This window comes from Carettochelys insculpta, chromosome 5 (genome assembly GCF_033958435.1).
Source record: "Carettochelys insculpta isolate YL-2023 chromosome 5, ASM3395843v1, whole genome shotgun sequence".
Lineage (NCBI taxonomy): Eukaryota > Metazoa > Chordata > Testudines > Carettochelyidae > Carettochelys > Carettochelys insculpta.
The window spans coordinates 87326803-87353295 of record NC_134141.1 but is presented as its reverse complement, the minus strand read 5'-3'; the positions used below and the strand labels follow the sequence as shown (position 1 = coordinate 87353295).

Genomic DNA, 26493 nt, shown 5'->3' with positions numbered 1-26493 from the left:
GAAGTGATGGAACATGAGGCCATGTCTATTTTTTGACGAAAATCTTCATTAGTGAACCTTCTGCTGTTGATCGTGAAAGGAAACAGCACTGTGACATATTAGTTGTACAATAAGAAATTAACTTAGTCATTCTGGTTACATATTGAACAGGAAGGTTTGGGGAATTGCTGGTGTTTGGCCTGAAGTGGCAGGTGGGCTTAGCTGGATGAAAGCACTGCTTATCCAGACCCACTCAAGATCAAACAATATGCTTGATGTACCTATACCTACCATAGGCATCTAGACAGGAAGCACTACATAAAATTTGTCATTGTTTCTTATTGTGTATACAATGGGGAAAATAATCCTTTCACTGAGAATGGCCATCATGCACTGAAGAATTTCATTACTCGGTGGAATAAATGGAGCTTACAGGTCATTTATGCGATAGCTGTCCCAGCCTTATTTAAGAAATGCTTGCTTTTGCAACGCAACTGACATTTATAGTCAGATATTCAGTGGTTTAAAAAAGTGGGAACTGTAGTTTATTTTCACTGAAGGAGAATTTTCACAGTTGGTTGAACTTCTTTCAACAATAATTAAGAAAATCTAATGTACTAGAGCATGTAAAATATTAATTAAATTGAATGAGACAGGGACTAGTCCTTACATCTGTTCTTGCACTGAAGATTTACGGAGGAATAAACAAAGACTGGCGGTGATTTATAACCTAATGGAAATTTCAGGGTTGGAAGAAATATAGGAATGAAGTAATGCTGGAGGTAGGTGGAAATCTCAACTTTTCTAGATTCACTTTTAGACAGTAATAGAACTGTATACAACTTGCCATTCCCAAAGTGCTACGTTGTTTTAGAGGTACAGACAAGATCAGGTAATACATAAAATGTTTTGGTATGGACAGTTCTTTAATGAATTTGCTATACATCATTGAACAGAAATGTCCTACATATTCATATTGCCATGCCAAGCAAAATTCAAAAAATAATTTGGGAAAAAAAACCTTCTTAGGGAAGTCAGTGCTATCAGCAGGGCTGACCACCACCACAGGCCCTGAGAGGAAAGGATGTGTGTGAGGGGGATATCTGCACCCCCCAGGGAAGATGCAGAACCTCGGGGAGAAGGGTGGTCTCCCCGCAGCCCTCAGAAGCCACATGGAGCAATGTCCTCTGTGCTCCCGGATGCTGCTCCCCCACTACTACCACCTCTGCATTTTTCTACCCCACCACCTCCTTCCCTCACCAGTCAGTAGGTCTCAGTGCTGTATGATACCTATCAGTCTTCCTGGCCTATGTCACTGAGTGCCAATATATGACAAGCTGTAAAAGCCCCTACATTGTCATACAGGGCACATAGCAAAATACAGTGGAAGAATTCAAAGGCTGAACTACTTTAAAGGTTTCAAAGTAGGTGTAAGCAGGGATAATGTGTTTGAAATAAACAGAAAAATGAAGACTGACTAAGAGGAGAAAAATTGATAGACCAATCTATTAGATTGGGAAATCGTCTCTCTCAAGCAAAGTGGTGGAAGGACTAGAACCTTATACAAAGCACACACTGGGTACCAGAGGGAACAGTTCTTATTAGCAGAAGAGATGAACCAACAGGGCTTTCTCCCTCAGAATTGTAGGGGAGCAAGTGTGACAGAATGTTGTACATTACAATAATTGCAAAATGTTATATTTGCTCTAATTTGGAGAGGTTAACTTTCTTCTTCTTTTTCTTTTTTTAAAGGCCTCTTCCTTATCTTAGGCTTGATGCTGTACCCTGCAGGTTGGGGCTGCCAGAAGGCAATAAGCTATTGTGGACACTATGCTTCTGCTTATAAACTAGGAGACTGCTCATTGGGCTGGGCCTTCTACACAGCTATCGGTGGCACTGGGCTGACATTCATCTGTGCCGTCTTCTCAGCGCAAGCAGAAATTGCCACATCCAGTGACAAAGTGCAAGAAGAAATTGAAGAGGGGAAAAACCTTATCTGCCTCCTTTAAACACAATGGGAAAAGATCAATCGGTGCCTGGGAAACACTGACTTCAGTCTATTTTGGTTTTAAGTGACTTGATAAAAAGGAACTACGTACCTGTTTTCACGATTTCAGTGATTAAGCCTAATGCAATCTAGCATCGAACTACTGAAGCAATATTTTATCTCTTGCTGACCAATGAGAACCAGAGACGGGAGAATCTCAAGCAAAGAGAGTGTAGGTATGCAGGAATTTTTGCTGTGACTACGTTAAGACTCAGCAGAATATACAACTTAAGAGTGAAGTAGGGGAGTGTATATAGTGAACAAATATTGTTCTATACCTGACAATTTCTGATTTGATCAGATTGATTACTCCGTCTTGGTCACTTTGGAAGGATCTGCATTAAAATAATAAAAGCCAGCACATTTCTAACTATGTACAGGATCAGCCTATTTAATCAGGTTTTGTTTTCAAAGGCTTCAATCACTAACATTTTATTGCCATCTGGTTTGGTACGATAGTCATTATAGTGGTGCTTGTTGATGATTTTTAAAATTACAGCAGTATTTTCCGGATAAATAAATGCATGGCAGATAACAGGGTGGACTTAAAGACCATGCCAAAAGTCAGTATAAACTGTAAAGAAGTTGAGGCAGTGGCTCAAATTATTTAGTTTGTTCTGGCATGAAATATCACTAACAAGTGCTAGGTACATTAAATGTTAACAGCTGGATTTGTAATTAAATTATTTTTGTTTCAGAGGAGAGCCAGGGGAACAGTTCTTATACTGGGGTTTACCTATAGAAAATAAAAAGGGTAGAAATAATGATTTAGTATGTAATGTGTGAAACACTGAACTTTGATACCGAAATGGTGCCTTCCCAGGAGGAAAAACACGATATTCTCTCTGCAGCACAATTAACAGGGTTACTTTGTGAATGCCAACAAGTTTTGACAGCACTCCACTCTTCAGTAAAAATATGAACTGTATGTTGAGCTTACAATGATAAGATATCTCTCTTTGACAAAAAGGAAACAAAACAAAAAAAAGAAACTTCATTTCCAGTCGGTGGACCAGCATCTTGTGTCTAAGAACCAGTTTAGTCTGCAATAGACACTCAACAGGAGACACTGCCAAATTCTAAATGTTTGTGGGAAAAGCTTTTCCTACTCATTTTAACCACATTTGGTATGGACCCATTTCCAGCACAATCAGCAGAAGCAGAAATATGGCTTGCCACGAATGACATTCCTTTCCAGAAGGCAGTCAGTTTAGTCAAATAATTTGTTTCTCCAGTTACTGGAATTATTCTTGAGTAAATTAAAAGGATATTAGAAGAAAGAATGCTGAACTGCATTGGAGATGCATGAGTACGATGACGGATTTATTTAATAGGTAATTGTTTGATTGGCATTTGGAAATTTTAATTTTAAAAATAGTGTATTTGATTGTGATGGAGAAATACTAACAGGCTCTGAAGGTTGGGCTTCTTGTTACACAGAACCACCAAAAGGTGGCCCACAAGTTCTGTTCATTTTTCTGTAACTGTAAAAATCAAATAACTTCTATAGAGGGAGATTACGAGTGGGTTTTTTGTACAGACGACCAAAGTAGTATAGAAATGTGTGAAGGTTTTGTGTCCTTATTTTTGGTGCATTTCTCCTCATCTGGAGCCAAAGGAAATGCAGCTTGCATTAACCCTGCACTGCCTTACCAATGTTAAACATAAAAAGTTTCTTTGGCACTCAATGGGCCCCATATTTTTGAACTGTAGCAGCTGCTGTAGAGGTCTCTTTCCCAGCATACTTTAAGGAGAATATTTCTTCAGAAATTAAGGTTTAAAAAGATGACTATCTTTTTAATAAATGGGTGGTTTTTAAGCTCCAGTTGGTGATAAGGCTGCCTCCTTAATAAATTAATCAGTTTACTTTTTAAAGGGCAATAATTTTGTTCAGCTCTATTCTTGATAAAACACACTTATTGCAGCTCCCGGTGTGCCATTTGTGAAGTGAGGGAGGCCCTGCTTCTCTGTAAATATAAATCCCAAAGACCCCCTACCTAGCATTGCTGCTCAGACCTCTGCTCTCCTGTGTACATTTGCAAGGTCAGGGCAGAATAAGGTGCAGTGTGTTATCGCAGCTGAAGGGAAAACCTCCTTTCCCACCCCACCCCCCTTTTTTTTAAAATAAGCTGCACTGTGGGAACCCAGCCTTTCCTCTTAAGCCAGAATTCACACTTGAGAAGCCTGTGTTTCTCCCCTCTCCCAATCCCATTGCACTCTTATGCAAAATTTTAAAGCGGGTAACTCACTTTTAAAAAAAATATTTAACTTAAAAATAAAGCTATGGGCTGGAACCATTTATGCCAAGCGTCTGCATAGAGCAAGAGTTCTTTTTAAACAAATTATAACCACTTGAAAAAACATGATAAAAGACCTGTAGTCGTCATATCATAATTTTCCTCGTTTGAACCTGTGCTCATTTGACATTTCTTTGTACATGCACAATACAGCTCACCATGCACAATTTCCAAATTTTCAGCCATATTAGAGGTATAGCAAACCCTGTAAGAAACAACTACCCATAGAATGCAGATGCAAGGTTATTGATTGTGCTACACCTGCTGCTACATTAGAGCCCTGGCCCCTGTGCACAATACAACATGGGGCTTGTGACGTGGACCTTTTACTTAGAAGCATCTCAAGTGCTCACACCGGAACATGGAATTAGGGACATATTTTTTATATATGTGTGTATATAAAAAAATATAAAATTTTAAATAACTTGAGTTGTGTTTCCTTAGGAAGCTAGCATGCCAATGTTTAAAAAAAAAAAAAAAAAAAAAAAAACCAAAAAAAACAACCTGCCACTCCATGCTGATACACTCAACATATTTGTGACACTGTACTTTACCAGTCAATGGCAGATTACTGTATTCACAGTGTAGTGCAATGCCTGACTGGATTGGTTTGGCCTGTGCATGCTGTGTGTATGGAGCAAATTAAAAAGAAGCAGTGAACAACATAGTAGGCCATAACTATGTTAGCTTGCCAGTACTGAAAATTAATGTATTTTTATACGATTGTGCATAAGGTGTTTGTTTTGCATGTGGCTTTTCTGAACTGTAAGGGAAGTGGACCAGCTTCTATTATTGTACAAGTATAACATCAAGCTGATCTAATCAAGTCAATACAGGTCATACTCAGTGACTAGCACAGATGGATGACGTGCTGGGACAAAGCAAATCAGACACTTTGCTTGCTCAGAGTTCTGTGTCGCTAACACATGCTACCATGGCTTATTATTATATGCAGATTTTTCTTAAGGAAGTTTATAATATGTGACCCATTCATTTTCATGGCTACTGTCTCTCAATTTCACCTCACCATAGCAGCAGACTCCCAAGACTGTCTATAAAAAAAATTTCTTTTGTCCACATCTGGCATTTTTAATGTCAAGCTTGGCCATTTAGCATAACTGTTTCTTATTGTACAGATAATGCTTAGGTGCAAAGAGTGTTTGATGGGGGCAGCTTCAAAGACGACTGTCAAAGTGTAACATACTAACTTTGTCATTTTTAAAACAACATTCTTTGTGTCTGTGGTTTGATCACCTTTAAAAACATGTTGTGTAAAGTGCCATTGTTCTTTTTGGAGTGTAGCATATTTAAATACATGTACACAGATCTGTGTGAGATGTGCAATAACCTTTTTTTAAAAAAAGAGACTGCCCCCTGCAGAGCAGTTGGAGTTTGGTTTTGGACAAACTCGTGCTAAAATCTGAGGAGGACCGAGGATTACGCTGCTTGCATTTTAAAGGTTTAGCTAAACTACTCTTTCAGATTCCTTTGAAATGCTTAGATCTGCACAATCCAGACGTGGTTTATTTATAGCCTTAATTCAGACACTGAAGTGACACATATACAATAATTAAGAACTAGGCACTGAAAAGCTCAACAGCAAGTGCTGCAAAACACTGCCCACTCAACCCTGCATCAGAATTTCTACTGTGCTGTCATCCTACCTATTGAACACTCAGAGACCTCTTGCTCTGGGAATTTCACATTTAATATTCGCATTGACTATTAATATCAGTATCCCCCTTCAGTTTTAAATCAAAAGTCATCAGTGGGTTTTTTTTGTGAGGGCCACGTAACACACAACATCTGGGCATTAATATAGGGCTTTAACTGTATATAATACAATCAATGAGGCAACAATCTTAGGAACATAGGCTGCACTCATTGATCTATGGTACTTCTTGTTGAGTGACCAGTGCTTTGTGGTGTTTTTCAGCAGTCCATGGGTACCCAGTAACATGTTACCATTTATGTATGACAGTGGAGTTTGTAAACTATGTTTCAATTAATACATCTTACTAGTTTAGTTCAAACTGAGTAGATAATGCAGTTATTCAAAGGTGCATACCTTAAGAGATTTATACATAGAAAGTTTAAATGAGGATACTGAGATTTTAGTTACACTGTACTCAAGTATTTACCACAAGCCATGTGTTTTATCCAAGAAAGTTGCATTAGAAGTGATTTCATAATGAAACAGGACAGACGACTAATACATCTGCAAGGTAAAAAAACAGCATGGTTTCTCTTTGGTGGTGGCAAGAGTCAAAACTAAGTGTGTGAAACACTGACCAACACTACATAGTGGTGGCTTTTCAAAATACTATGATACTAAAGCATTCATTTCTTCTCTTCCATAGACTTTAAATCACTTTATGAAAGTTAACTATCATGTGCATTTTACAAGTACAGAAATTGTTAGCCTGGCAACAGAAGGCAGGCTTTCACTCGCATTGTACAGCTGCTGAACACTGCCTCTGTGGTAGCCTCCTGGAAGTATTTAGCATGCTTGAACTAAAAATTAGCAGCAGCTCATGTAATGAAAAACCATTATCATGTATTTTAAACTAGTTAACACCCAAGGCATAGTCTAAGAAACACTACTGTAAATAAAGAGGCTGACAATGACCAATGCACAGGTACTACAGTAAACTCGCTCATATCCAGCAGCCCTGGGAGGTTGCCAGATTTTCAATTAGTCTAGATTAGCATTATGCACTGCTAGGTATACTTCATAAGAAAAACAAGATTAGTTATTAAACAAAAGTGTACACAGAGTACTTTATTTACCAGCAGTAGTATTGTACACCTTAAACTGTTTATATTTACTTTCACTGTACTTAGGAAAACAAGTTTCCTTATGGATAAAATGCTGCTTATTTAAGCGTTCTGGATGATAGAATTCTGGATATGAAAGCGTTTACTGTACATACCAGGTTAGTTTCAAATTTTATTTGTGCGCCATGTTGGCTGCTGGAGCAAGGCTGAAAATCAACATATGTGGAAATGGCCAAACTCGGGTTATCTGAGGACTCCAAATGCACTAGTAGTGTTTGTGAGTAGCTGTGGTACATTTTTAGATGCCTAAAGTGATCCCAGGCAGCTGAGCAAACCTCTCATCCACAGAAGTGCTCCCTGCAACTCAGGTAGAAACCACCAATAGATGGTGGGCAGGAGCTAGAGGCACAAGGCAGTACAACTGTATTCTTTTTATTTTAACCCTGTTCGAGGCAGCACCTACTAATGCAATATCCACCTTCAATAAAAAAAATATATATATATATATATTTCCCTAGTCAGACTCAGTTTCCATTGCCTGAAACAGCAATATTATGCATAAATATACTGTTATTGCCAAGGAGTACATAAATGCCTTGCTTAAATAGATGGTGCTATAACATACACTAACACACTGGTAAAATAGTACAATAGATTCCCAGTACTGTACCCAGCCATTACTTTAGGATTGTGGTATGAAAGAGGACATGACAACTTTTGCTTTAGAAAAATGTGTAAAAGTGTTAGCTAGTAGCTGTCTATGCTTTTATTAAGCACTGGAAACATTTTCTTCAGGAACAAAACCGAAGGCTTGCAGAGCTATGCTGCTGTACACACATATTTCTCAAACATGTTGCAGTTTACACTTCAGTGCCAATACAAAGCTAAGTTATGTCACTAGTGAAGTAAAAGACAAGCACTGGTTCCATTGTAAATTCATATCATTTTCTGCAGAGTAGATCACCTATGGGCAGGGGCAGAAGTATGAACAAAAACCCTCAAAGCCGCTTTTTTTTTTTTTTAAAGCTGCTTGTTGGAGCACAGCATTAAACAGCCATGTATCAATTGTATCCCTCCCATTCTTTTGTGAATGGAATTTTTTCTGTTCAGGCTCATTCATTTAGAGTCAAACTACACTCACCTTACAGAAGCTAAGTAGGACTGGCACACTGAAAAGTAGAACAGGTGGAAGGCTCCCTACAGGCAGGTGCACACCTACTCAATGCCTTGCCAATTTGGACTTGTTTGAAAAAAATGCCATTTAAAACATAACCTATTAAGAATGTAAGACTACATGTTTGCAGCAGTAAGTAAACAACAGTATGAAACTTATCAATTTATTAATGCTGTTGGGGAAGAATGATAAATAAAGCCACAGCTTTAACTTTTTTTTTTTTTTAAATACCATTGGGATGTGCAAAATCCTAGGAAGAATTACATCTACCAGTAGCAAAACAAACCTGATAACTGAACCCATATTTTATTTCACCACTTCAGTGCTCAACCATAGCAATCACGGAGCAGACAGATGTACTAAGAAAATTCTCAAAATAAAAATAGACACACATACCATACCATGTGCTAATCTAATACATACATGTGTCTAATGTAATACACATATGATCATGTGCTGTTAAAAATCTGGGTGTTTCTGCATCTAAAAGCAAAAAGGTTACAGGGAGTGCCTTTTACTAACCAAAAGTGTGAGAAGAAAAAAAAAAAAAAAACCCAGGGTGGCAATGCTGTTTTAAGCAAGAGATGGCAGTCAGTATGGGAAAGAATTTTATCGCTAACTGTAATATAGCTTTCAGAGGAATCTGTCAAGCTATTTAACTGCTTCTCCTTTACTGTTTCTAAAAGTCATACCATGGAAAGTTTTTGTACAAGTTTTTCTGCTCCCAGGCTGACATTTAAGATATTAGAGAGCACCCTGTATGCTCATGCCCAGCTTTTATTTCCCTTCCCTATTGTCTATGCACCTGGTCTTCCAGTGGTCATTTTTTCTGGTAAACCTTCATGGGCACAATTGTGTAATATGTAAGTTCCTCAGGAGCAATGCACAAGGATCTGTAATCATTCTGATAGTGAGCAAGGAAGTACAATTGTATCACAATTCACTCTACACAAAGGGTTTGGAATTTGTGCTTCTGAATTAGCCATTTTAAATGTGTGTAGCCTAGTAGCCCCAAAACTTAAGAGTTGAATGCACCCCTTTAAGGAAGTTAACCTGCTATCAAAGTATCTAAATACAGAGTAATAAAGGGAGGATGAAAACAGGAATATTAGTGATAGAGAATTTCAAAACTGGATGAGGAGTGTAACTGTCCTCAACAAGTTATTAAAATACTGGCTACAGCTCAGAACAAGAGTATCACTCTAGTGTGCATCTGCAAAACACTAGTAAATTAGCTGTTTACAAAACCTTACTATACAATGGTAGTAAATCAGTAACATACTCCACATCAATTATCTGAAACAGCACACAGCAGTGTTATACTTTGCACACTGGAACAGAAGAGAACAAAATATTGATACAGAATTGTCAATTCGGAAAAGAGAAAAATAAACAGTAGCAAAATCAATGTTGTTTTCAGCAGTTTCATTTTACTTCCAGTAAAATCCTAGGTAAGGTTTAATACTTATAGTGCTTCATTTAGTACTGACAGTACATCATTTTTGTGTAACAGAGATATAAAGCATGAGTGCAAAGTGCTGCTGAAGTTTTCCTTCATACTATTTGAGCAGTCCAAGTCTAGTTAGACTAATTTGTTTTCCTTGTAGTGGACATCTTAACTTTCCCATTTCAGCAGATTACAGAATTTATATACAGATTATAAAAACCAAATGATATTTTTATACAGAGCAGCCTTCCTGCATGGTTACCTGACCTTTAAAAATTTTCTATCTTGTTTAAAACTAATCTGAGCAAACATCCAGGAAACAGTATTTTTATTCTATGACCTTATGTTAATACAATAAATATACAAAACTTGTGAACTACTCAGACATGCAACATCAGAGGACAGAACCATGACATTCACTGTGATGGCAGAGCACTGTTAGTAATTTACAAAATATACAAACATCCCTTGGATAAATAAATCCATGTCCTAAACTACAGATCACTGACTATTGACATTCCAGTGTTTAAACTTCACTCTTTGAACCAAATTTGCCACAACACAACAAAATGACAAATTAAGTGGGTGCACACTGCATTAACCGCTAGGAGACCAATACCTATAATTTTAGTTGAGTAAAAATATTTTAACAAACATCAGCCTTCAGTCCTCAAATCTAAAATGAGAATTTTTCATTTGGATCAGAAATGTAGATATTAATTTTGTATCATGTATTTTTGAGCGCAGAAGTAAATATGGCAAAAAGTCATGCACATATTCAGTAAGAATGAAACTGATAGGCACATGCCTAGTTGTGAATTGCTTTTGAATAATATCACATGCTGGTAATTTACCATTCTACAATAGGGCAATAAATTTAAGTGAGGATGATGTCCCTCATACTCCATGAGAAAAAAGAAAAATGCTTAAGTCAGGCTCAACATCTGCCCTTACAGGAACTCCTAGGTACAAGTTTCATATTTGTTTAAGATGACTCACAAAAGTAGGACTTAAATCCAGAGAAGTCTGAAACATGTCAGCAGACTGCAGCACAGACAGGGGACCTTAAAATGTAAAACTAAAATTCCGATGGAACATTAAATAGATTTTTTAAAAGAACTAATACCTCTTCTACCAACTTTAAAAAATGTGTGCAGGAAGTCTTTTGAGAACCTGTTATTGTTATTTCAATTGCATTGTTTACTCTATGAACAATGTAATTATGAACAACTTCACTGTAAGTCCTGTTGCTTTCTTACCACATTCATCTTTACTACTAAAATTGGATTTTGAGAAGTTAAAGGACAAATGTGAGCTGTTCTTGTAATTTACACAGGGATTCACATAAACAAGTGCTACACTGTTCCAGGTATTACACTGCCTAAGGGTATGTTTTTTTTAAATGTTCCTATTTGACAATCTGAAGAGAGAAGACTATTCCTCTTATCAAAACCAAACCACATTCAGGGAATAGTGTCTCTCTGGGCTTATCTGATATAAAACTGTAGCTGCACTGTTTCAGAAAACACTACCACGTACACCAAGAAGCTAGAGGTTCTCCTACTCCACCTCTCTGAAACATCATTGCTAGGTTGATAGCAGAATACTCCCACCGACCTAGTGCTGGCTACACTAGGAAACTGTCTATTCTTCACTGCATCGCTCGGGTGGTTAGGATGCCACGTGTTAGCATACACCAAGCCTTTATAATTTCAAGCTACCATCTTGCAAACCCTTATTCATGTGAGCTGTCACACTGATTTCAATGGAAGTATGTATGCAAAATTTGGAAATAAGGTCCTTAAAGATCTCACTTTTTAAAACTGTAAAATGCTAGTTTCAGACTTACACAGACCATCATCCAATAAATCCACCTACCAAGAAATCTCAAATGGCAAGCACATGATTTTGAAGCAAAAGCTGATTAAGATTTGAAAAATTATTAAAGTAAGTACCAGCATCAATAATGGTACATCACAGCATCAAGTTTAATATATTAGACATCAGTTTCTTAATGGAGATAAATATGTTTGCTTTCCACCTCAATAGTTAAAAATCTTCATTATTCAGCTTAAATCAAATCACAATGAAGGCTGAGGTGTGTCAAAAGGAATTCAAGTATATGTTAAATACCACACTTTAAAAAGTTTGACTAGAGAGAATATTCCTGTAAAAAATTAAAATACTGTATATTTAGATTTTTGGACAAGCAGTAAACAGAGTGACTGACCAAGCTATAGATCTAGTACCAATGTTAAACACAAAATGACACAAAGAAAAAAATCCCCAAACCTTCTCCCCAACTCCACACACACACACACACACACACACACACACAAAATTTCACTGCATTGAAAAGGGGGCAAACAGCTAGTTACAGAAGCGTTTTAAAAGGTCAATAACTTTTCCTTTAAACAAAGTTTTCAGCAGAGATAAACCAAATTAAAAATAGCAAACGTAATGATTTAGCACTTTGATTAAAACCATCAGTTTACTTCTCTTAATTGAATGTTGCATTACACATTCTGGCAGTCAATGTCTATATAATAGCCATTTCTGATTTAGAAGAAATATGCCATGGAAAGGGTTGATGCAAACCAACACTACAATCATAAGGGGTACAGATAAATCCTGGACCAAAACATTAATTCAGTATGGCCAAATAACTCAAAAAAGACCGTCATGCAAGCTTGTAGATTTATATCAAAAGATTTACTGCCCTAAAAAAGAATTTACATTATCTACGATACTCATCTCTGTCCATCAGCTGCTGAAACTGCCAAAGCAGCAGACAAATCTTAAGTCTCCTAAACTGTCGATCCACTACTTACAGTAGAAATAGGGAACCAGGCTCTCAGGAACAAAAGTAACTGCTCCAAAGTGCTTTCCTTAAGTTAAAACAAAAGATTCCAGAGTGAAATACAAAAAAATCCTCTATAACTGATCACAGAAAGTACCATACCAATTTCAGATCGATTGCTGAAGTTTCCAAAATATTGCTCCTCCAGAAAATATGGAGAATTATAGGTCTAGAATATATTTCATTTTTTAAAGAGGGCAAGAAAGTTGGTTGTGGGTTTTGTTTTTTTTTGATAACTATATAAAGGAATAAAACAAGAAATGTTTCCTGTTTTAGCCCATGCACAGCTGAAGGAGAGACATACATGCTGTGTGTATTTGGAACGCAAGTCTTTAGGAATAGATAAACAGATGGAAAACAAAGTCAAAGAGAACTGTAGTGATTTTTCTATTTCACTAAATTTGATTACCCTTGAAAGCATTTTGAGCTGCACTAGTTGCTGCTGTAGATGCTGCATTTGCTGCTGCTGTTTGTACAGTTTTGTTGGACATCACGCCTGTTGCAAACTCTTGCTGGGCTTTCTCAAAACTAGCACCAGTTGTACGGTATAGGCCATGCACCTAAAACGGTGAAAGGGGAAGGGAGAAACAAGAGTTATAAAATTAATCTACCAGGACATTAGACTTGCTGGCACCTGGAGACAAAGTTGAAGCCTGAGCGCTCCCACCTAAGACAGAAACACCTGAGCATTAGCCCCAGCAATGGGGCTCATGTTACAGGCTCCCTCCCAGGGCGCCAGGGCTTGGGCTCTGCACCCCCAACGACAGGGCTCATGTCAGTCTCTCCTCCTGGGAGCATACAGCAATTTTTGTCGTCAGAAAGTCACAGTGCAATGAGAAACTTTAAGCGTCTAGATTTTAATTTTTTGAATTGACATGTGGGCCCGAACATTACAATAACAAGAATCCTCAAAATTACAGAAGGGTCTTGTGCCTCTACAATAGTTTTCTTTCTTCATTTCTCAACTTGTGCACAGATTGCTCCATTTCTTCCTTAGGCAGCTAGTGACACAATTTAAGGTGGGATAAACAGAAAAGAAAGAACTCAAAAATGCGTGCACCACCCTCAATAAGCCATATACTATCCCTGTGGAATGCCCCAAACAATTCTTCCTACTCCTACCTTAGAAATCCCACAGAAATGAAAACAAACGGTCCTATGCAATTGCTGAGGGGCCATAATATCAAGCATTCACTAGTTTAATCAAAAAAAGCTGTGTGTGCACCTAATGGAATGGAGGCACAACCAATGCCTCCACACCATCAGCACAGACTTGAGTAAATAAATTTAACAAAATCTGTTGTGCCGCCAACGTCATACCTTCAATAACTAGCACGTTTTAAAATATTAAATTAGCAGACTCCTGTTTAAGTCTCTAAAATCTGAAACATCCAAATTGTCAAACTGAATTTTAAAGAGAAGCCCATTTCTAGCTTAGTGGAAACTGATTAAGATTTAAGTTGCATCTTACTTGGCTTCTCTTATAAATGTTATTCCATACCAATAAAGATGTAAATAGCGCATGTGCCAGTGACACAGGTATTCCTGAGGAACTGAATTACAGTAAACTCTTTCCTATTCAGCAGCCCTGGGACTGGGAGCTTGCCTAATATTCAAGTATTGTGGATAATAGAGAGGTATACCTAGCAATGCATAACACTAAAAAAAAACCAAACAAAAATGTATGCGGAGTACTTTATTTACCAACAGCAGTATTCTATTCTAAGAAACTGACAGATATGGGCCTACAAAAGGCACATTTTGGTCAATTTCAAGATCATAGAATTTTAAGTTGTAAATTTTATGTTTTCAGCTCTTTAAATCAAACTTCATGGTAGTATAACTGTAGGGAGTCCTGACGCAAAAAGGAGCTGTGGTGGTTCGCATGATTATTCTAAGAGAGTTGTGTTACTTCTGCTCCGCTACTGGCCGCAGTGCTGCCTTCAGAGCTAGCCAGCTGGACACAGGGTAACAAGCCACGCCATTCTTTCTTCTGCACTGCTGCTGAAGGCAGCCTGGTCTTCAGAGCTGGGCTGCCAGCTAGCAGCTGCCAATCACCAGCTGCCCAACTCGGAAGGCTGGAATACAGAACTAAGGGAAGGCATGGTATGGCATTGCCACCCTTACTTCTGCACTGCTGTTGGCACGGCACTGCTTTCGCAGCTGGATGAGTGGCCAACAGATGTCACTCTCTGACTGCTCAGGTCTGAAGGCGGTGCAGAAGTAAGAGTAGCAATAAATGACAGCTGAATAACTAGCTGTTTTAAATATTAAAAAAAGCATCTTACCTTTTTAAACATAACTAGAGAGATGACAGCAGATGCTGTGAAAAGTGCTGCTATAATTATCATCATAATGCCAACAGGAACACTCTCATTAAGCCCAGTCAGAGACGAAATCCATCCACTGAAGGAAAAAAAAAAGACAAATTTTGTTACTGTGGTGAGTTATGTATTCTTTTTAAAGAAATCTTAGCTATCTTCTGCTTCTGTTTTGATCAGAGAAAATAAATGGAAATTAAAAAAATTAAACACGCTCAGTTTCATAAAGTATTTTTAGAAGTTCAGTTCCTATATTATGTAGTCAAAGTCAGGGCCTGTCTATCCTACAAACTTTTGCCAATGCAAGTTACACTTGCAGAAAGCCACCACGGGTAGTATATCACTTCTGCGCATATATACTTGGTTCCTCAGGTAAGCACTGCACATATTCACCAGAAGTGCTTATGTCAATGCACAGTGCAGTGCACCATGGGTAGATTTCAGTGTGCAACTCACCACTGTCCAGCAAAATGTCTTTTGGGAAAATCTGAGCAATGCATAATAAGGCAGAAGAGAGTAATGCAAGACTGACTGGGACTGTAGAATCAAGTGCCAATCACGTACCATTTTCACCCCATAATGCCATCTCTATTTCATACTTTTCCCACGTACGATGAAAATCCTACAAACCCTTTTCTAACTATCCTAGCTTCATATGATTCTCACTCTTGAAAAATAAGTGACTTAAGAGTCTCTCACAATAATAAAACACTACAGTATTGTATTAAAGCAGACCAGCACCCAGAGCATGGGAAAAGGTGAAAAGAGAGGGTTAATTGGAAGCAAAGAGGAGACCAGAGGAGATAAAAGACAAAATATAGCCACAGAAAGAGGGGCCAGAAAAAAAATACACTGACCAAAAGGCTCAAAAATGTTTCCTCTTTAAAAACTGGTCCCTCAAGAGAGATCTTAGGAGGAAAAATAAAAATAAAACTCTCTCACACACACACACACACACAACCTTCAGTAAGATTTATTTGGGGTTTTGGTCCCTTTTGAGGGTTATGGTTCTGGATGCTGTCAAGGCCCTACAGTTAAGCCCCCTCAGGAGATAAGCTGGTTCAATGTCTGCGTTGCTCTGCTGGGGGGCTGTTACTCCAAACTCTGTTTCTTGTCTGCAAGAGACCAGAGCTTCTGACCCAACAGCACAGAGTGGTGGACCCAGTGGCACGATCAGCACCTGAGTGACAGTCCCAAGGAAACCTCTGTAATCAAATCCATCACAATACCTATTTGGTATTGAGGGGAAAAAAGTGTGTATAATGTTGTCAAAACAAAAGGAGCCTATTGCTTCAGAGATCTTACCAAACCAGGAGCGACAACCAACCAAGAATATCTGCAGCAAGGAAGTTAAGAACAGCACTGTACAATGAGACCAAGAAAAGAACACACACAAAGGGCTGAATTGCTTGCCCCTCAACATAGTCCTCAAAAAGGGCACGTCACTAACCAAATTCTCACTAAGCAAGGATAGTTGTGAAGAGCACACCAAAAGAGCATCATGGCAAACAAAGATTTGGATGTCTCAGCATGCTGGTAAACTAGCTACTGGGTCACCATCAGACAACATGAATAGAAAAACGTGGATGATGAACTGGTTTCTGAATTCCTCCAGAGCCCAATGGTACCTGAACTTTTACAAGTCCTTATCTGTGCCTGCATCCACAAGAGCTGCTGCGCAATCAACTGTGGTTGTAGCCAGAACAATCTTCCCTGCACAGAACTATTTCTATACCAAGGCAACGAACACTGTGGTGACCCACGCGCACTCAGACATTGTAATAATGAACAAGATAATGACAAGTAGAAACATCACCATCTCTAGTACATTGCTATGATACCTATATAAACATAGAATTAGATTTTGTTTTACCTTTCAGATTGTTGTTACAAAAATCAATTTTAGGCCTTGTAATAATACAAGAAGTCACTAAGAGAAACAAATGCACTTTTCAAAGTGGTCAATTTTAACACGTTGGAATCATTGTTGACCCCTCCTTTCTACAGTAACAGCACCACTCAACAGCTCCACATCTTAAAGACAACATAAGCTCTCAAATGGTACACTTGTGTACGTGTGAATGTGTGTAGTGGTTCACCATGTTAACCAAACCAGTCATGTCTGCTACTCACCTAATATGCTTTCCACTTTTGGATACTTCTGGCAATTGGAGAGTGCCTCTGGACTACCTCCATGCCAACAGAGTTCTACAGTTCTGTCATACTGATGTAAAGTGACTCACTGTGATGTTTTCCTCCACTGGACACCTTAGGGTCTACTGATGTTGATTTACGTGCAGACTTGCCATGGCTACTATGAATGTGGCTGAACCCCTGCCTCCCAGCACGATCCAAGTTGACACACACTAGTCCCAGTACTTCCTATGTCAGACTTTAATGTCCTGCATCATGCCAAGGCAGGAAACACTCAAGTTGAGCTCTGTCTAGCAAAGTTCAGATGTATTTCAGATGTTCATAGGAGACAAGCAAGGGGTGGCTTTACTGGAACAGTCACACTTCTTGAAACCACTGAGCTGCCTGCTTTCCACCTTTTACAGGTGAGGAGGACATTGTAACAAAATAGATAAAACAAAAGCCTGGACTAATTGCTCAAGCTATGCCGATACACTCACAAGACTGCTGCAGACTCACAACCACTAATTAACTGCAACTCCAAGAAGAATTCATCCAAGAGGTTTTTTTCAATGTGAAACTCTGATACAAACCTCAAAAGTACAAAATACTAACATATGATTCAATGAGCACTTGGGTTCTATGGGCATATGCTCAGTGAATCAGGGACTCAAAATAGATGCAAGGAGACAATAAGTTTGCATAATGAAAACACTTTCCAGAAGAAAAATAAACAACAACAAAAGTAGTGAGAAAGGGGTTACTGACACGCAAAGAGACCAGCAGATTAGACAGTATTACCTGGTCTGCACTCCAACAAGAAAGAATTGGTGACAAAAGCCACTATAGCCCACCCAAGAACAAAACTGGTAACAAGGATGCATGCCATTGGTTAGTAAGGTATCCCCAAAGTAATATTTTGTTTTCACATTCCAATAATTAATATAAATCTGAAGTTTCTAGAAGTCTGCTTGATTGAAATGTTATTGCAAATGAAGTGTAACTGAAAATTACATTAGTGAATACATTTAGTTTCCTTTTTTATATCATTAGAACCCATGTTAAGTTTTTTGTTTTGTTTTGTTTTTAAGTTTTATGGCAAATACGGGGCAAATATCAAACATGAGCTCAGTTGATACATGATGTCTGAGCAGAACTGATTTTAGTCTAGGCCAGTTCGGGGCCTAGGATGCAAGATAATACTGACACCTCTAAAAAACAAAAGTACCTGCCTCCCTAGATATCCTTGGGACAGACTTTTTATATCTGGCTCCCTCATCACCAAAATGTCATATGAAAATTTTACCTATTAAATATTTTTTCTTCATATGCCTACTTTCTTTTATATAAAAGATGATATTATCATTGAACACACTAGATTTATTCTTTGATATGTAACCCAAAATGGAATAAAAAGATCATCACTTACCAGTTACCCCATCCTTGAAATCCTGCAGCCTGGAGTACATGTACAGCAAATTGACAGATATATACAAAGAAGAACACAAAGAATCTGAAAGAACTGTCACTTCTGAAAGAGAAAACATAAAAGATGATGGTCAGGAAGTTAAAAGCAGATTCAAACAACTACATTACCAAAGTACCTTTTTCTATCATACATATTATTGGAGGACTGTTTTTATAGAATGATTTAAACCATCTTTAAACACCAAAGGATATCTACATGAAGTTCTACTCTGAAAAGTGATTATCTGTAAGTGTTACTTTCTTAATTCAATAGATCTGCACCTCAGTATTTAGGATCACAGAAGAAGTGGTAGGGCTGGGAGGGACCTCAAGAGGTCCTCAAGTTCAGCCTCTTACACTGAAGCAGGACAGAATAACTACATAATTCCTGACAGGTATTTGTCTAACCCATTCTTAAAAGCTCATCAAATACTAAATGATTTTGTTAGTCTTTAAAGTGCTACAGGACTGCTTTTTTGTTTAGCGAAGATACAGACTAACACGGCTACCTCTCTGTGACCTTCTTAAAAAGAGTCAAATTATGGTGATTAAACAACCTCCCTTGGAAGCTACTGCAGTGCTAAATTATCCTTACAGCTAGTTTTTCCTTATATTCTACCTCAATTTCCCTTTCTACAGCTTAAGCTGTTTATTTATAGTCCTACCATCTACAACAGATCACCATATTTTTATAATAGTCCTTAACATATTTGAAGATCCTTATCCCCCTTGTCCCTACACCCCACCCCCTGCCTCAATCTTTTTTATAACCAAGCATGGCTTTTTTTCCCCCACTTACTGCTCTCCTCCTCAACCTCTCCTTGTCCACATTTTTCCTGAAGTATGGAGTCCAGAATTGGATACAGAACTCCAGCTAAAGCCTCACTGGTGCCAAGTAAGGAGGATGATTACCTCCTGTGTCTTACATACAACACTCCCATTAACAGGTCCCAGAATAACAGCCTTTTTCATAACTGTGTCATATTCTTGGTGGTTCTTCAATTTGTGATTCAGTATAACCCCCCAAATCCTTTTCAACAGTACTATCACCTAGCCAGTTATTCCCTATTTGGTACATGTGCATTATAATTTTTCTTCCTAAAAGTAGCACTTTTTAAACTTGTCTTTACTGAATTTCATCTTAATTTCAGACCAATTCTCCAATTTATCAATTCTAATCTTAACCTCTAAAGTGCTAATATAACCTCTCCCACCAGCAAATTTTATAAGCATATGGTCCACTCCATCACCCACGTCAGTAATGAAAATATTGACTTCGTACCAGACCTAGCGCAGACCACTGTTATTCAACTACATACATTCCCCTAGCTTGACAGAGAACCACTGATAACTTTTGTGCAAAGTCTTTCATCCAGTTGTGCATTCACCTTACAAAAGTTTCATTTATCAAGACCACATTTCCACAGGTTGCTTATGGAGCTTGTCAAAAAAAAAAATCAAGACACATTACACCTACATAGGTTCAGGTCCACTAGGCCAGGAACCCTCTCAAAAGAAGAAAATGAGGTTAATTTGGCATGATTTGTCTATGACAATCCAAGTAGGCTACTGCTTACAATCCTATCATTGTCTGGGTGCTTTCAAATTGATAATTTCATAATTTGTTCCAGTATCTTGACAGGCATCAAAGCAAGGCTGACCAGTCTGTAGTTCTTCTTTGCTCCCTTTTTAAAAACAAGTACTATGTTTGCACTTCTCCAGTCCTCTGGTATCTATCATGCATCCTCCACAAATTCTCAAAGCTGTGAAATTCTTTATGCCCTGGGATTGCTTCAGTTAATTCCTTAAGTACCCTAGGATGAACTTCATCAGGCTTGACAAAATGAATACATCCAATCTATTTAAATGTTCTTTCCTATTTTGGATTGTATTTCTCTCCCCTGTTGTCAATATTAGAGTATCAAGTCACCTAAAGTATTTATAGAACCTTTTGTTACTGCTTTTTATGTCCCTTCCTAGGTTAAGTCATTTGTGCTTTACACCTTTCTAATTGAGTGCCCAGATGCTTGTGCTAAAACCTTTGTACTCATTCTTGGCAATTCATTCATATTGCCACTTTTTGTAGGACCTCATTTTGAATTTTAGGACATGGAAAACCTCCTGAAAGAGTCACATTGGTTCCTTACTATTCTTCTCATCTTTTCTTTATATTAGGATAAAGTTGCCATTGGGCCTTTAATAAGGTCTGCTTTAGAAAATGCCAGCTCTCCTGAACTCCCATGTCCCTTAGACCTTCCCAGAGGACACTGCCTACCAGTCCTCCGCATTCATTAAAAAAGTCTGATTTTTTTAAATCCATTGCCCTTATTGCTCTGCACTCACTCCTTCCTTTCCTTACAATCCTGAAATCTATCATGTTATGTGCACTTGCATTCAGAACGCCTTCAATCTTTAGGGCTTGTTTACACTTGCAGCAGCACATTGAGCGTGTGTAATTACGTCATAGTCAAAAGCAAGCTGCATCCAGAATGTGTTGTATAGCCGCATATGGCACTGAAAGGCACTGGCAGGTGAGAGACAGAAGAGAAAGGTGCCACAATAGGGAGGCCTCAGAACACTATACTACTAAAAGTAGTAGGGTGGACATGGGAGACTGCTTGGCATTTGGAGAGCCATGTCTGGGATATAACCTACATTCCTGGTACATCTGTATTCTACACTGCTATATATACACCCAGTCCTAGCTAGGTGTGCAATGTCTGTGCTCTACATTCTGCCATAAGCATAAACCACTCCTTACATTCTTTATGTATCTGCTTACAGTGACAAAAACAAAACCATTACTGGTTTTGCCTCCGTAAGTATTGATCAGACAACAAAACTGAGAGGGGAAACTAGTGTCTTTCTTCCTGTGCATCTTCAATAGAACTGGGTGCCAAGATGCTTTTAATTGCACCTATACAAATGCACAGAATGCAGTGGGGCTGCATAGGTGTCTCTTAAGAAATCATTTGGAAAAAGAACAAGAACTCTGCTCCGTTCTCAGATGGAACTCTGCAGGGCTGGTATGTAGGGGAAAATACCCACACCTTTCACTTGCAAGCGCAGAACATCTGATATGAAGTCACTGAAATGGAATATACACAAAACTACAAAGTATCATTTCTACATTTACCTTTTCCACCATCCCGGTGGAGCTATTTAGGGACACAAAAATTCTGGTAACTTTTCAATTTACCAGTTTATATGCTCAATGTCTGGATCACAGGACCAAAAATGGAGCCAAAGAAGATCCGGTTGTGAAAGACTGAACTGGTGATGTTCTTCTATTCAAAGTATCTCAAGGCTGCAGAAGCTAGAGGAATTTTTATGCTGTTTTTGTTTTCCATCATCTTTATCATCCGTTCTCTCTCCTTACCAAAAAAAGGATTGCTAACAATACATTTCCCAGTCTAGTTCTAAAAGGCACAAGTGATGGGTTTTCCACTGCTTCCTTGCAGAAAATACTGCATAGCCAACATCCATCTGGGATTATTTTCCCTTGCCTTCCCATTTCTTTCAATTATGCACTTATACAACACAAATAATTCTTCATCCTTGCTGTGTCTACACCCTTCAAGTCTCTGTAGACTAATATGTTAACAGAGAAAAGATGCATACCCACTCTGCCCACTTCTTCTAATATCTTCACAATGCAGAAGACAAAAATATTCACGTGTACAAGGCAAAGAAATGCAAAAATATAGAAGAATCATCACAGGATTCTCAGCAGTACAAGTGTAACTCCTTTACTCAAAACAGCAGAGGTGAGGCAAACACTGATGTCTATCCTTGGTCAACATGTGTATCTCCTGCTTAAGCAGGAAAAAGACAGACACTACTCTCTATACTTGAAACGCGACAAAAGCATAACTGCACACGAGCTTCTGTAGTGCTCCAGTGAAGACACTACCATGGTGGCAGTGGTTCTTCTACCACTGCAGTAAATCTACTTCTGAGAGGTGGAACAGCAGGTTTGGGTTAGCTTAATTACATTGCACAGGACATGAAATTTTTCACAGCCTTGAACAGTGCAGTTAATCCAACCTAACTCTAATGTAGATGAGTCCTAAGTAACAAATGGGAGATCAATGCAATCACATATATTCCACTATCTTAAACCAAACTACGCATCTGAAATGGGTACATTTTAAAAGTTACACACACAGAGCCTTTACATTTTATATGCAATTGGGTATTGGCCCTATGAGTTGCTCTTGAAGCAAAAATAATAATCTTGCTTATAAGGATGCACATACCAAAATGACTCATTACATACATGCTGCAAAAAATTGAACCATTTGAAAAAAAACATTTCAACTGGGTTTTGTTTTTTTTTTTGTGCGGAGATAGAGACAAATGTGAAGAGGAATGTGAAACATATCACCTCAGTGCTCCTAGTGAGCTTTCGAGTCTAGAGCCCAGAATTTTAAAAACCTAAAAGAAAGAAGTTTGTTCTTGACTCCATGGGATAGTAAAAGAGGCAGAGGGAAGCAGGGCTGTAGCAACCAAGATGAGAGTAGAGAACAAATTTCAGAGAAAGCTAGGAAGCCTAATATCATCCATCACTGTCTCCATGTTCTCCTCCTGCACAGCCCAGATCACCCTCCACAAGCCTCATCCTGGAGAACATCGGTAGGCTGGATGCCAAAAAAGTTCCAGCCCCCAATTCCAAAGCATACTAGTTTTCTATTCACCAGGTTGTCTTAACCCTATGTATATAGGTTCTCCAGCACTCCCTAGCCTCTACAGCTGATTCTACACATATCACAGTTTCACTCTTAATATAAAAGTCTGCAGCTAAATTTGCTTTAGTTAACCACATCACCTCCTCAGTAGCATCTATGGAAAGCTATGCTGTTGGTTAAAAGGAAAATATAGAACATGGCAGCTGCTTAAGTTATTGAAATATAGGAACGAAAGAAGAGAATTTTTAAAAAGTTTAAATCAGTAAAAATATAATGTTTCATTATGACATTGAATTGGGTAAGCACTCAAGAATTTCAAAATAAATATCTGCTCACAAACTTGTGCAAAACAAACAGTGTAAACTAAAACATTTTCTTTTGGTGAGAGTTTGTGTGCAGACCAACCCTTAGTTCACACTGTATCTGCTGAAAACAAGGCATTTAAGTGCTTGTTGGAAAGAGACCACTGAAAATATTTAGCATGAACATTCAGAGTTAGAATGTAACAGCTCCTTAATTCATGTATATAAGAAGTGGAGAAAGAACAAAAGTATGAGAGATTTATGCTTTACTTTTTTCTCCTTTGGCCACACTTCACTGTTTTTTCAGAAAAAATAAAAAGCATTCCAAAGACCGTTTAAGCCCACAAGAGAATCAAGGTATCAAAATCTTTACTCCTTTGCAATTATTACTATAGCATTTTTTTGTTTTAGAACTTAACACAGCATTAATCAAAGTTCAAATTAAATCCATTGATAAACTCTCAAAAATAATCAAAACTCAAAAAGGTTTATTTTACACACACATTTCAGTTTTATTCAGAAGCTGGCACACTCCTTTTTGAGACAATGTGACAGACTTCTGGATTTCATAAAAGAAAAGAAAATTTTACTCCCTAATTCGATTAATGTGCATCAATCATGAATATACAGATTGATGCATTTTTGTCAATTAACCACAACAAATAAGTTTTACCACTGTAATTCTAGTACCATCAAATGATATTCACTTTGTAAGCTTACTGAATACATAGAACTGTTCTTTAGAAACAATACATTAGGGTAAAAAAAAAATAAAGATAAGTTGCATTTTATATTTTTAGTAACATCTCATGTTGTTACAAATGTGCAATGACAGTTAACTTGTCAATGTATGATTAAATATAATTTATGATGCTGATTTAGAAACTTCAAATTTAGTCAGCACTTCACATTCCTAATTATTAACTCCCTAAGCGAACCTTTAATCATCAGTTTATACTTCGAACGCAGCAAGTGGGTTCGTATGACTTGCCTCTTTCAATAATTAATACAAATAATTCTGGTTAATATGTCAAATTAATTTGAGTAAAGTTCTACTTAAAGATGAATACATTTCACAATGCATAAAGTGCATTAAAATATTCAAAACCAGACTGGCGTTACCTGAAGGCTCCATAAAGTGGTCTGTACCAGCAGACAAATGAACAAGGAGTAAAAAGCAAGAACCAGAGGATACTCAATCCAAAATCAACCCCTCGTGCAGGAGCAACACAAAACCAGGCCAAACATCCAAAGATATTTAGAAACAGTGTCACTGCATGGACTGTAGAACAAAAAATAGTTTGTATTAACCTGAGTTTATGCAACAATTTTCAACTGTTGAAGTATTACCTAAATAAATACAAAAACTTTAAACAAAATACATCCACATCATTCTTATATTAGCATCTCTCTCTTTAATAGACTAATCTGCTAGTGTCATATACCTTCTGTTTGAAGTAATGATGAAGCTCCCAAAGGATCTAAGTACTGTGCAAATAAATTCAGGATTGTTAGAAAAAAAACAAAAACAAAAAACACTATGTAGTCTGGGGGAGAGGAGGCTGTCAAAATTTCATGAAAAAAACATTAACCTGAAGAACTATGTATCAGGATTTCCAGTAAGTACTGACTGATAGCATCAAAGAGTTAAATAGATAAACACAGTTCTCTCAGCTGCAGTTGCTGACTATTCTGCTACAATAATTACTGGATACAGATCTTTGCAAACACCTTCTTATATGCTGTTTAATTATTTTCTCTGAAAGTCAGACCAGTGAGTATGTACAAGAACATGATGCTACCCTATTATTAAATATACAGAAGGCCTGCACTATTCAAGTCTTTAAAAATTCTTGAAGTACACAAAACAGTTTGTATTTAGCAAGTGAAGGAGAATGTTATGCTCTCTCAAATGAAATAGTTTAACAAAAGTATTTCGTACTGAAACAAAACTATGAGAATTCCATAACAGCATAAAAATTCACATGGTCTAGTATTTCTTACAATGAAAAATATCCGTCACCTTTACTGACATTCAAAACTACAGTTCTCAGTCTCCTATTTTAGAAAGTCTGTACGTTGCAAGGGCCCATTAAGTAATAGATACCAAAAAAACTCTTAAGAGCTTAGCTTTTTGTAAGGTTTGCAAGAGAACATTATCCAAGAATTAACATTTTTTTTTTTTTTTTTAAGGATAAAAAAAATACAATTAAACTCAATCTCCAGGCTGTCTGATAAGAACATTACAGCAACTATTATTAGCCTCTGCAGGTGGGGTGGGCAAAATACAGCTTCAGATATGGCCCACCACAACCTTCTGGGCCGCCAACCGTCTGCCAGTGCTCACAGCAGTAGCATTTAACACTGATGACAAAACGACCCGTTTCACTGCTGCTATTTAAAATCCTGACAACAGTGAAACCACAGCAATATTGCCAGCTCCACTGACTGCAGCATTTTCTAAACTCTAGAGCAGTTGCTGCCATTGATGGCTCTCTTCTCCACACTTTTCAATCTTTCTGGTAGGTAGATTAGGTCTACACTACCCAGGAAGATCGAGCTGCTCAGAGTCGATCTTCCAGGGTTTAATTTCGGGCCTCTAGTGGAGACACAAAAAAATCGACCTCTCAGAGGTTGCAGTTGACCCCTGTACTCCTTGTGAGATGCAAGGTTGACCTTCCCCTGTATAGGCAGCAAAGTGAGCTGAGCACACACACATTGATTTTTAGCTACACAATTGCTGTTGCTAGATTTGCATATTTGCAGTCAACTCTCTTAGCCTAGTGTAAACATAACCTTAGGGTGACTGGTAAATTTAACAGTTCCTTTCATCCTATTTACTCCTTCAAAAACAGACTTGATAAGCAGTTACTGAAAGATTACGATCACCAGCACCTTCCAAAACAATAATCTAAACCAGGGTTTCCCAAACTTTATATAGTTGGGACCCAGTTTTTTTTCAGTACCTTTTTTGTGGTCCAAAAATATAAATGCATATTT

General features: G+C 37.8%; 2 protein-coding genes across 3 annotated transcripts in view; one reads left to right on the top strand and one right to left on the bottom strand.

Annotated features, from left to right (window-relative positions):
* Nucleotides 1–8285, top strand: part of LHFPL2 (LHFPL tetraspan subfamily member 2) — a 185193-nt gene extending 176908 nt beyond the window's left edge. The window contains exon 4 of the mRNA XM_074995456.1: nt 1732–8285. Coding sequence (XP_074851557.1) covers nt 1732–1988 — 257 coding nt within the window. The 3' untranslated portion in view covers nt 1989–8285. The remainder of the gene's footprint in view (nt 1–1731) is intronic.
* A 139-nt stretch (nt 8286–8424) lies between these two features.
* The window catches only part of SCAMP1 (secretory carrier membrane protein 1), a 41247-nt gene continuing 23178 nt past the window's right edge, over nt 8425–26493 (bottom strand). The window contains exons 6-10 of one of the 2 annotated variants that reach the window (XM_074995453.1): nt 24616–24775; nt 18466–18567; nt 14871–14988; nt 12992–13142; nt 8425–12610 (exon numbers count right to left, since the gene is read on the bottom strand). In XM_074995453.1, coding sequence (XP_074851554.1) covers nt 12546–12610; nt 12992–13142; nt 14871–14988; nt 18466–18567; nt 24616–24775 — 596 coding nt within the window. In that variant the 3' untranslated portion in view covers nt 8425–12545. Of the gene's footprint in view, nt 13143–14870; nt 14989–18465; nt 18568–24615; nt 24776–26493 lie in introns of both variants that reach the window. The other variant, XM_074995454.1, reaches the window with a different exon arrangement.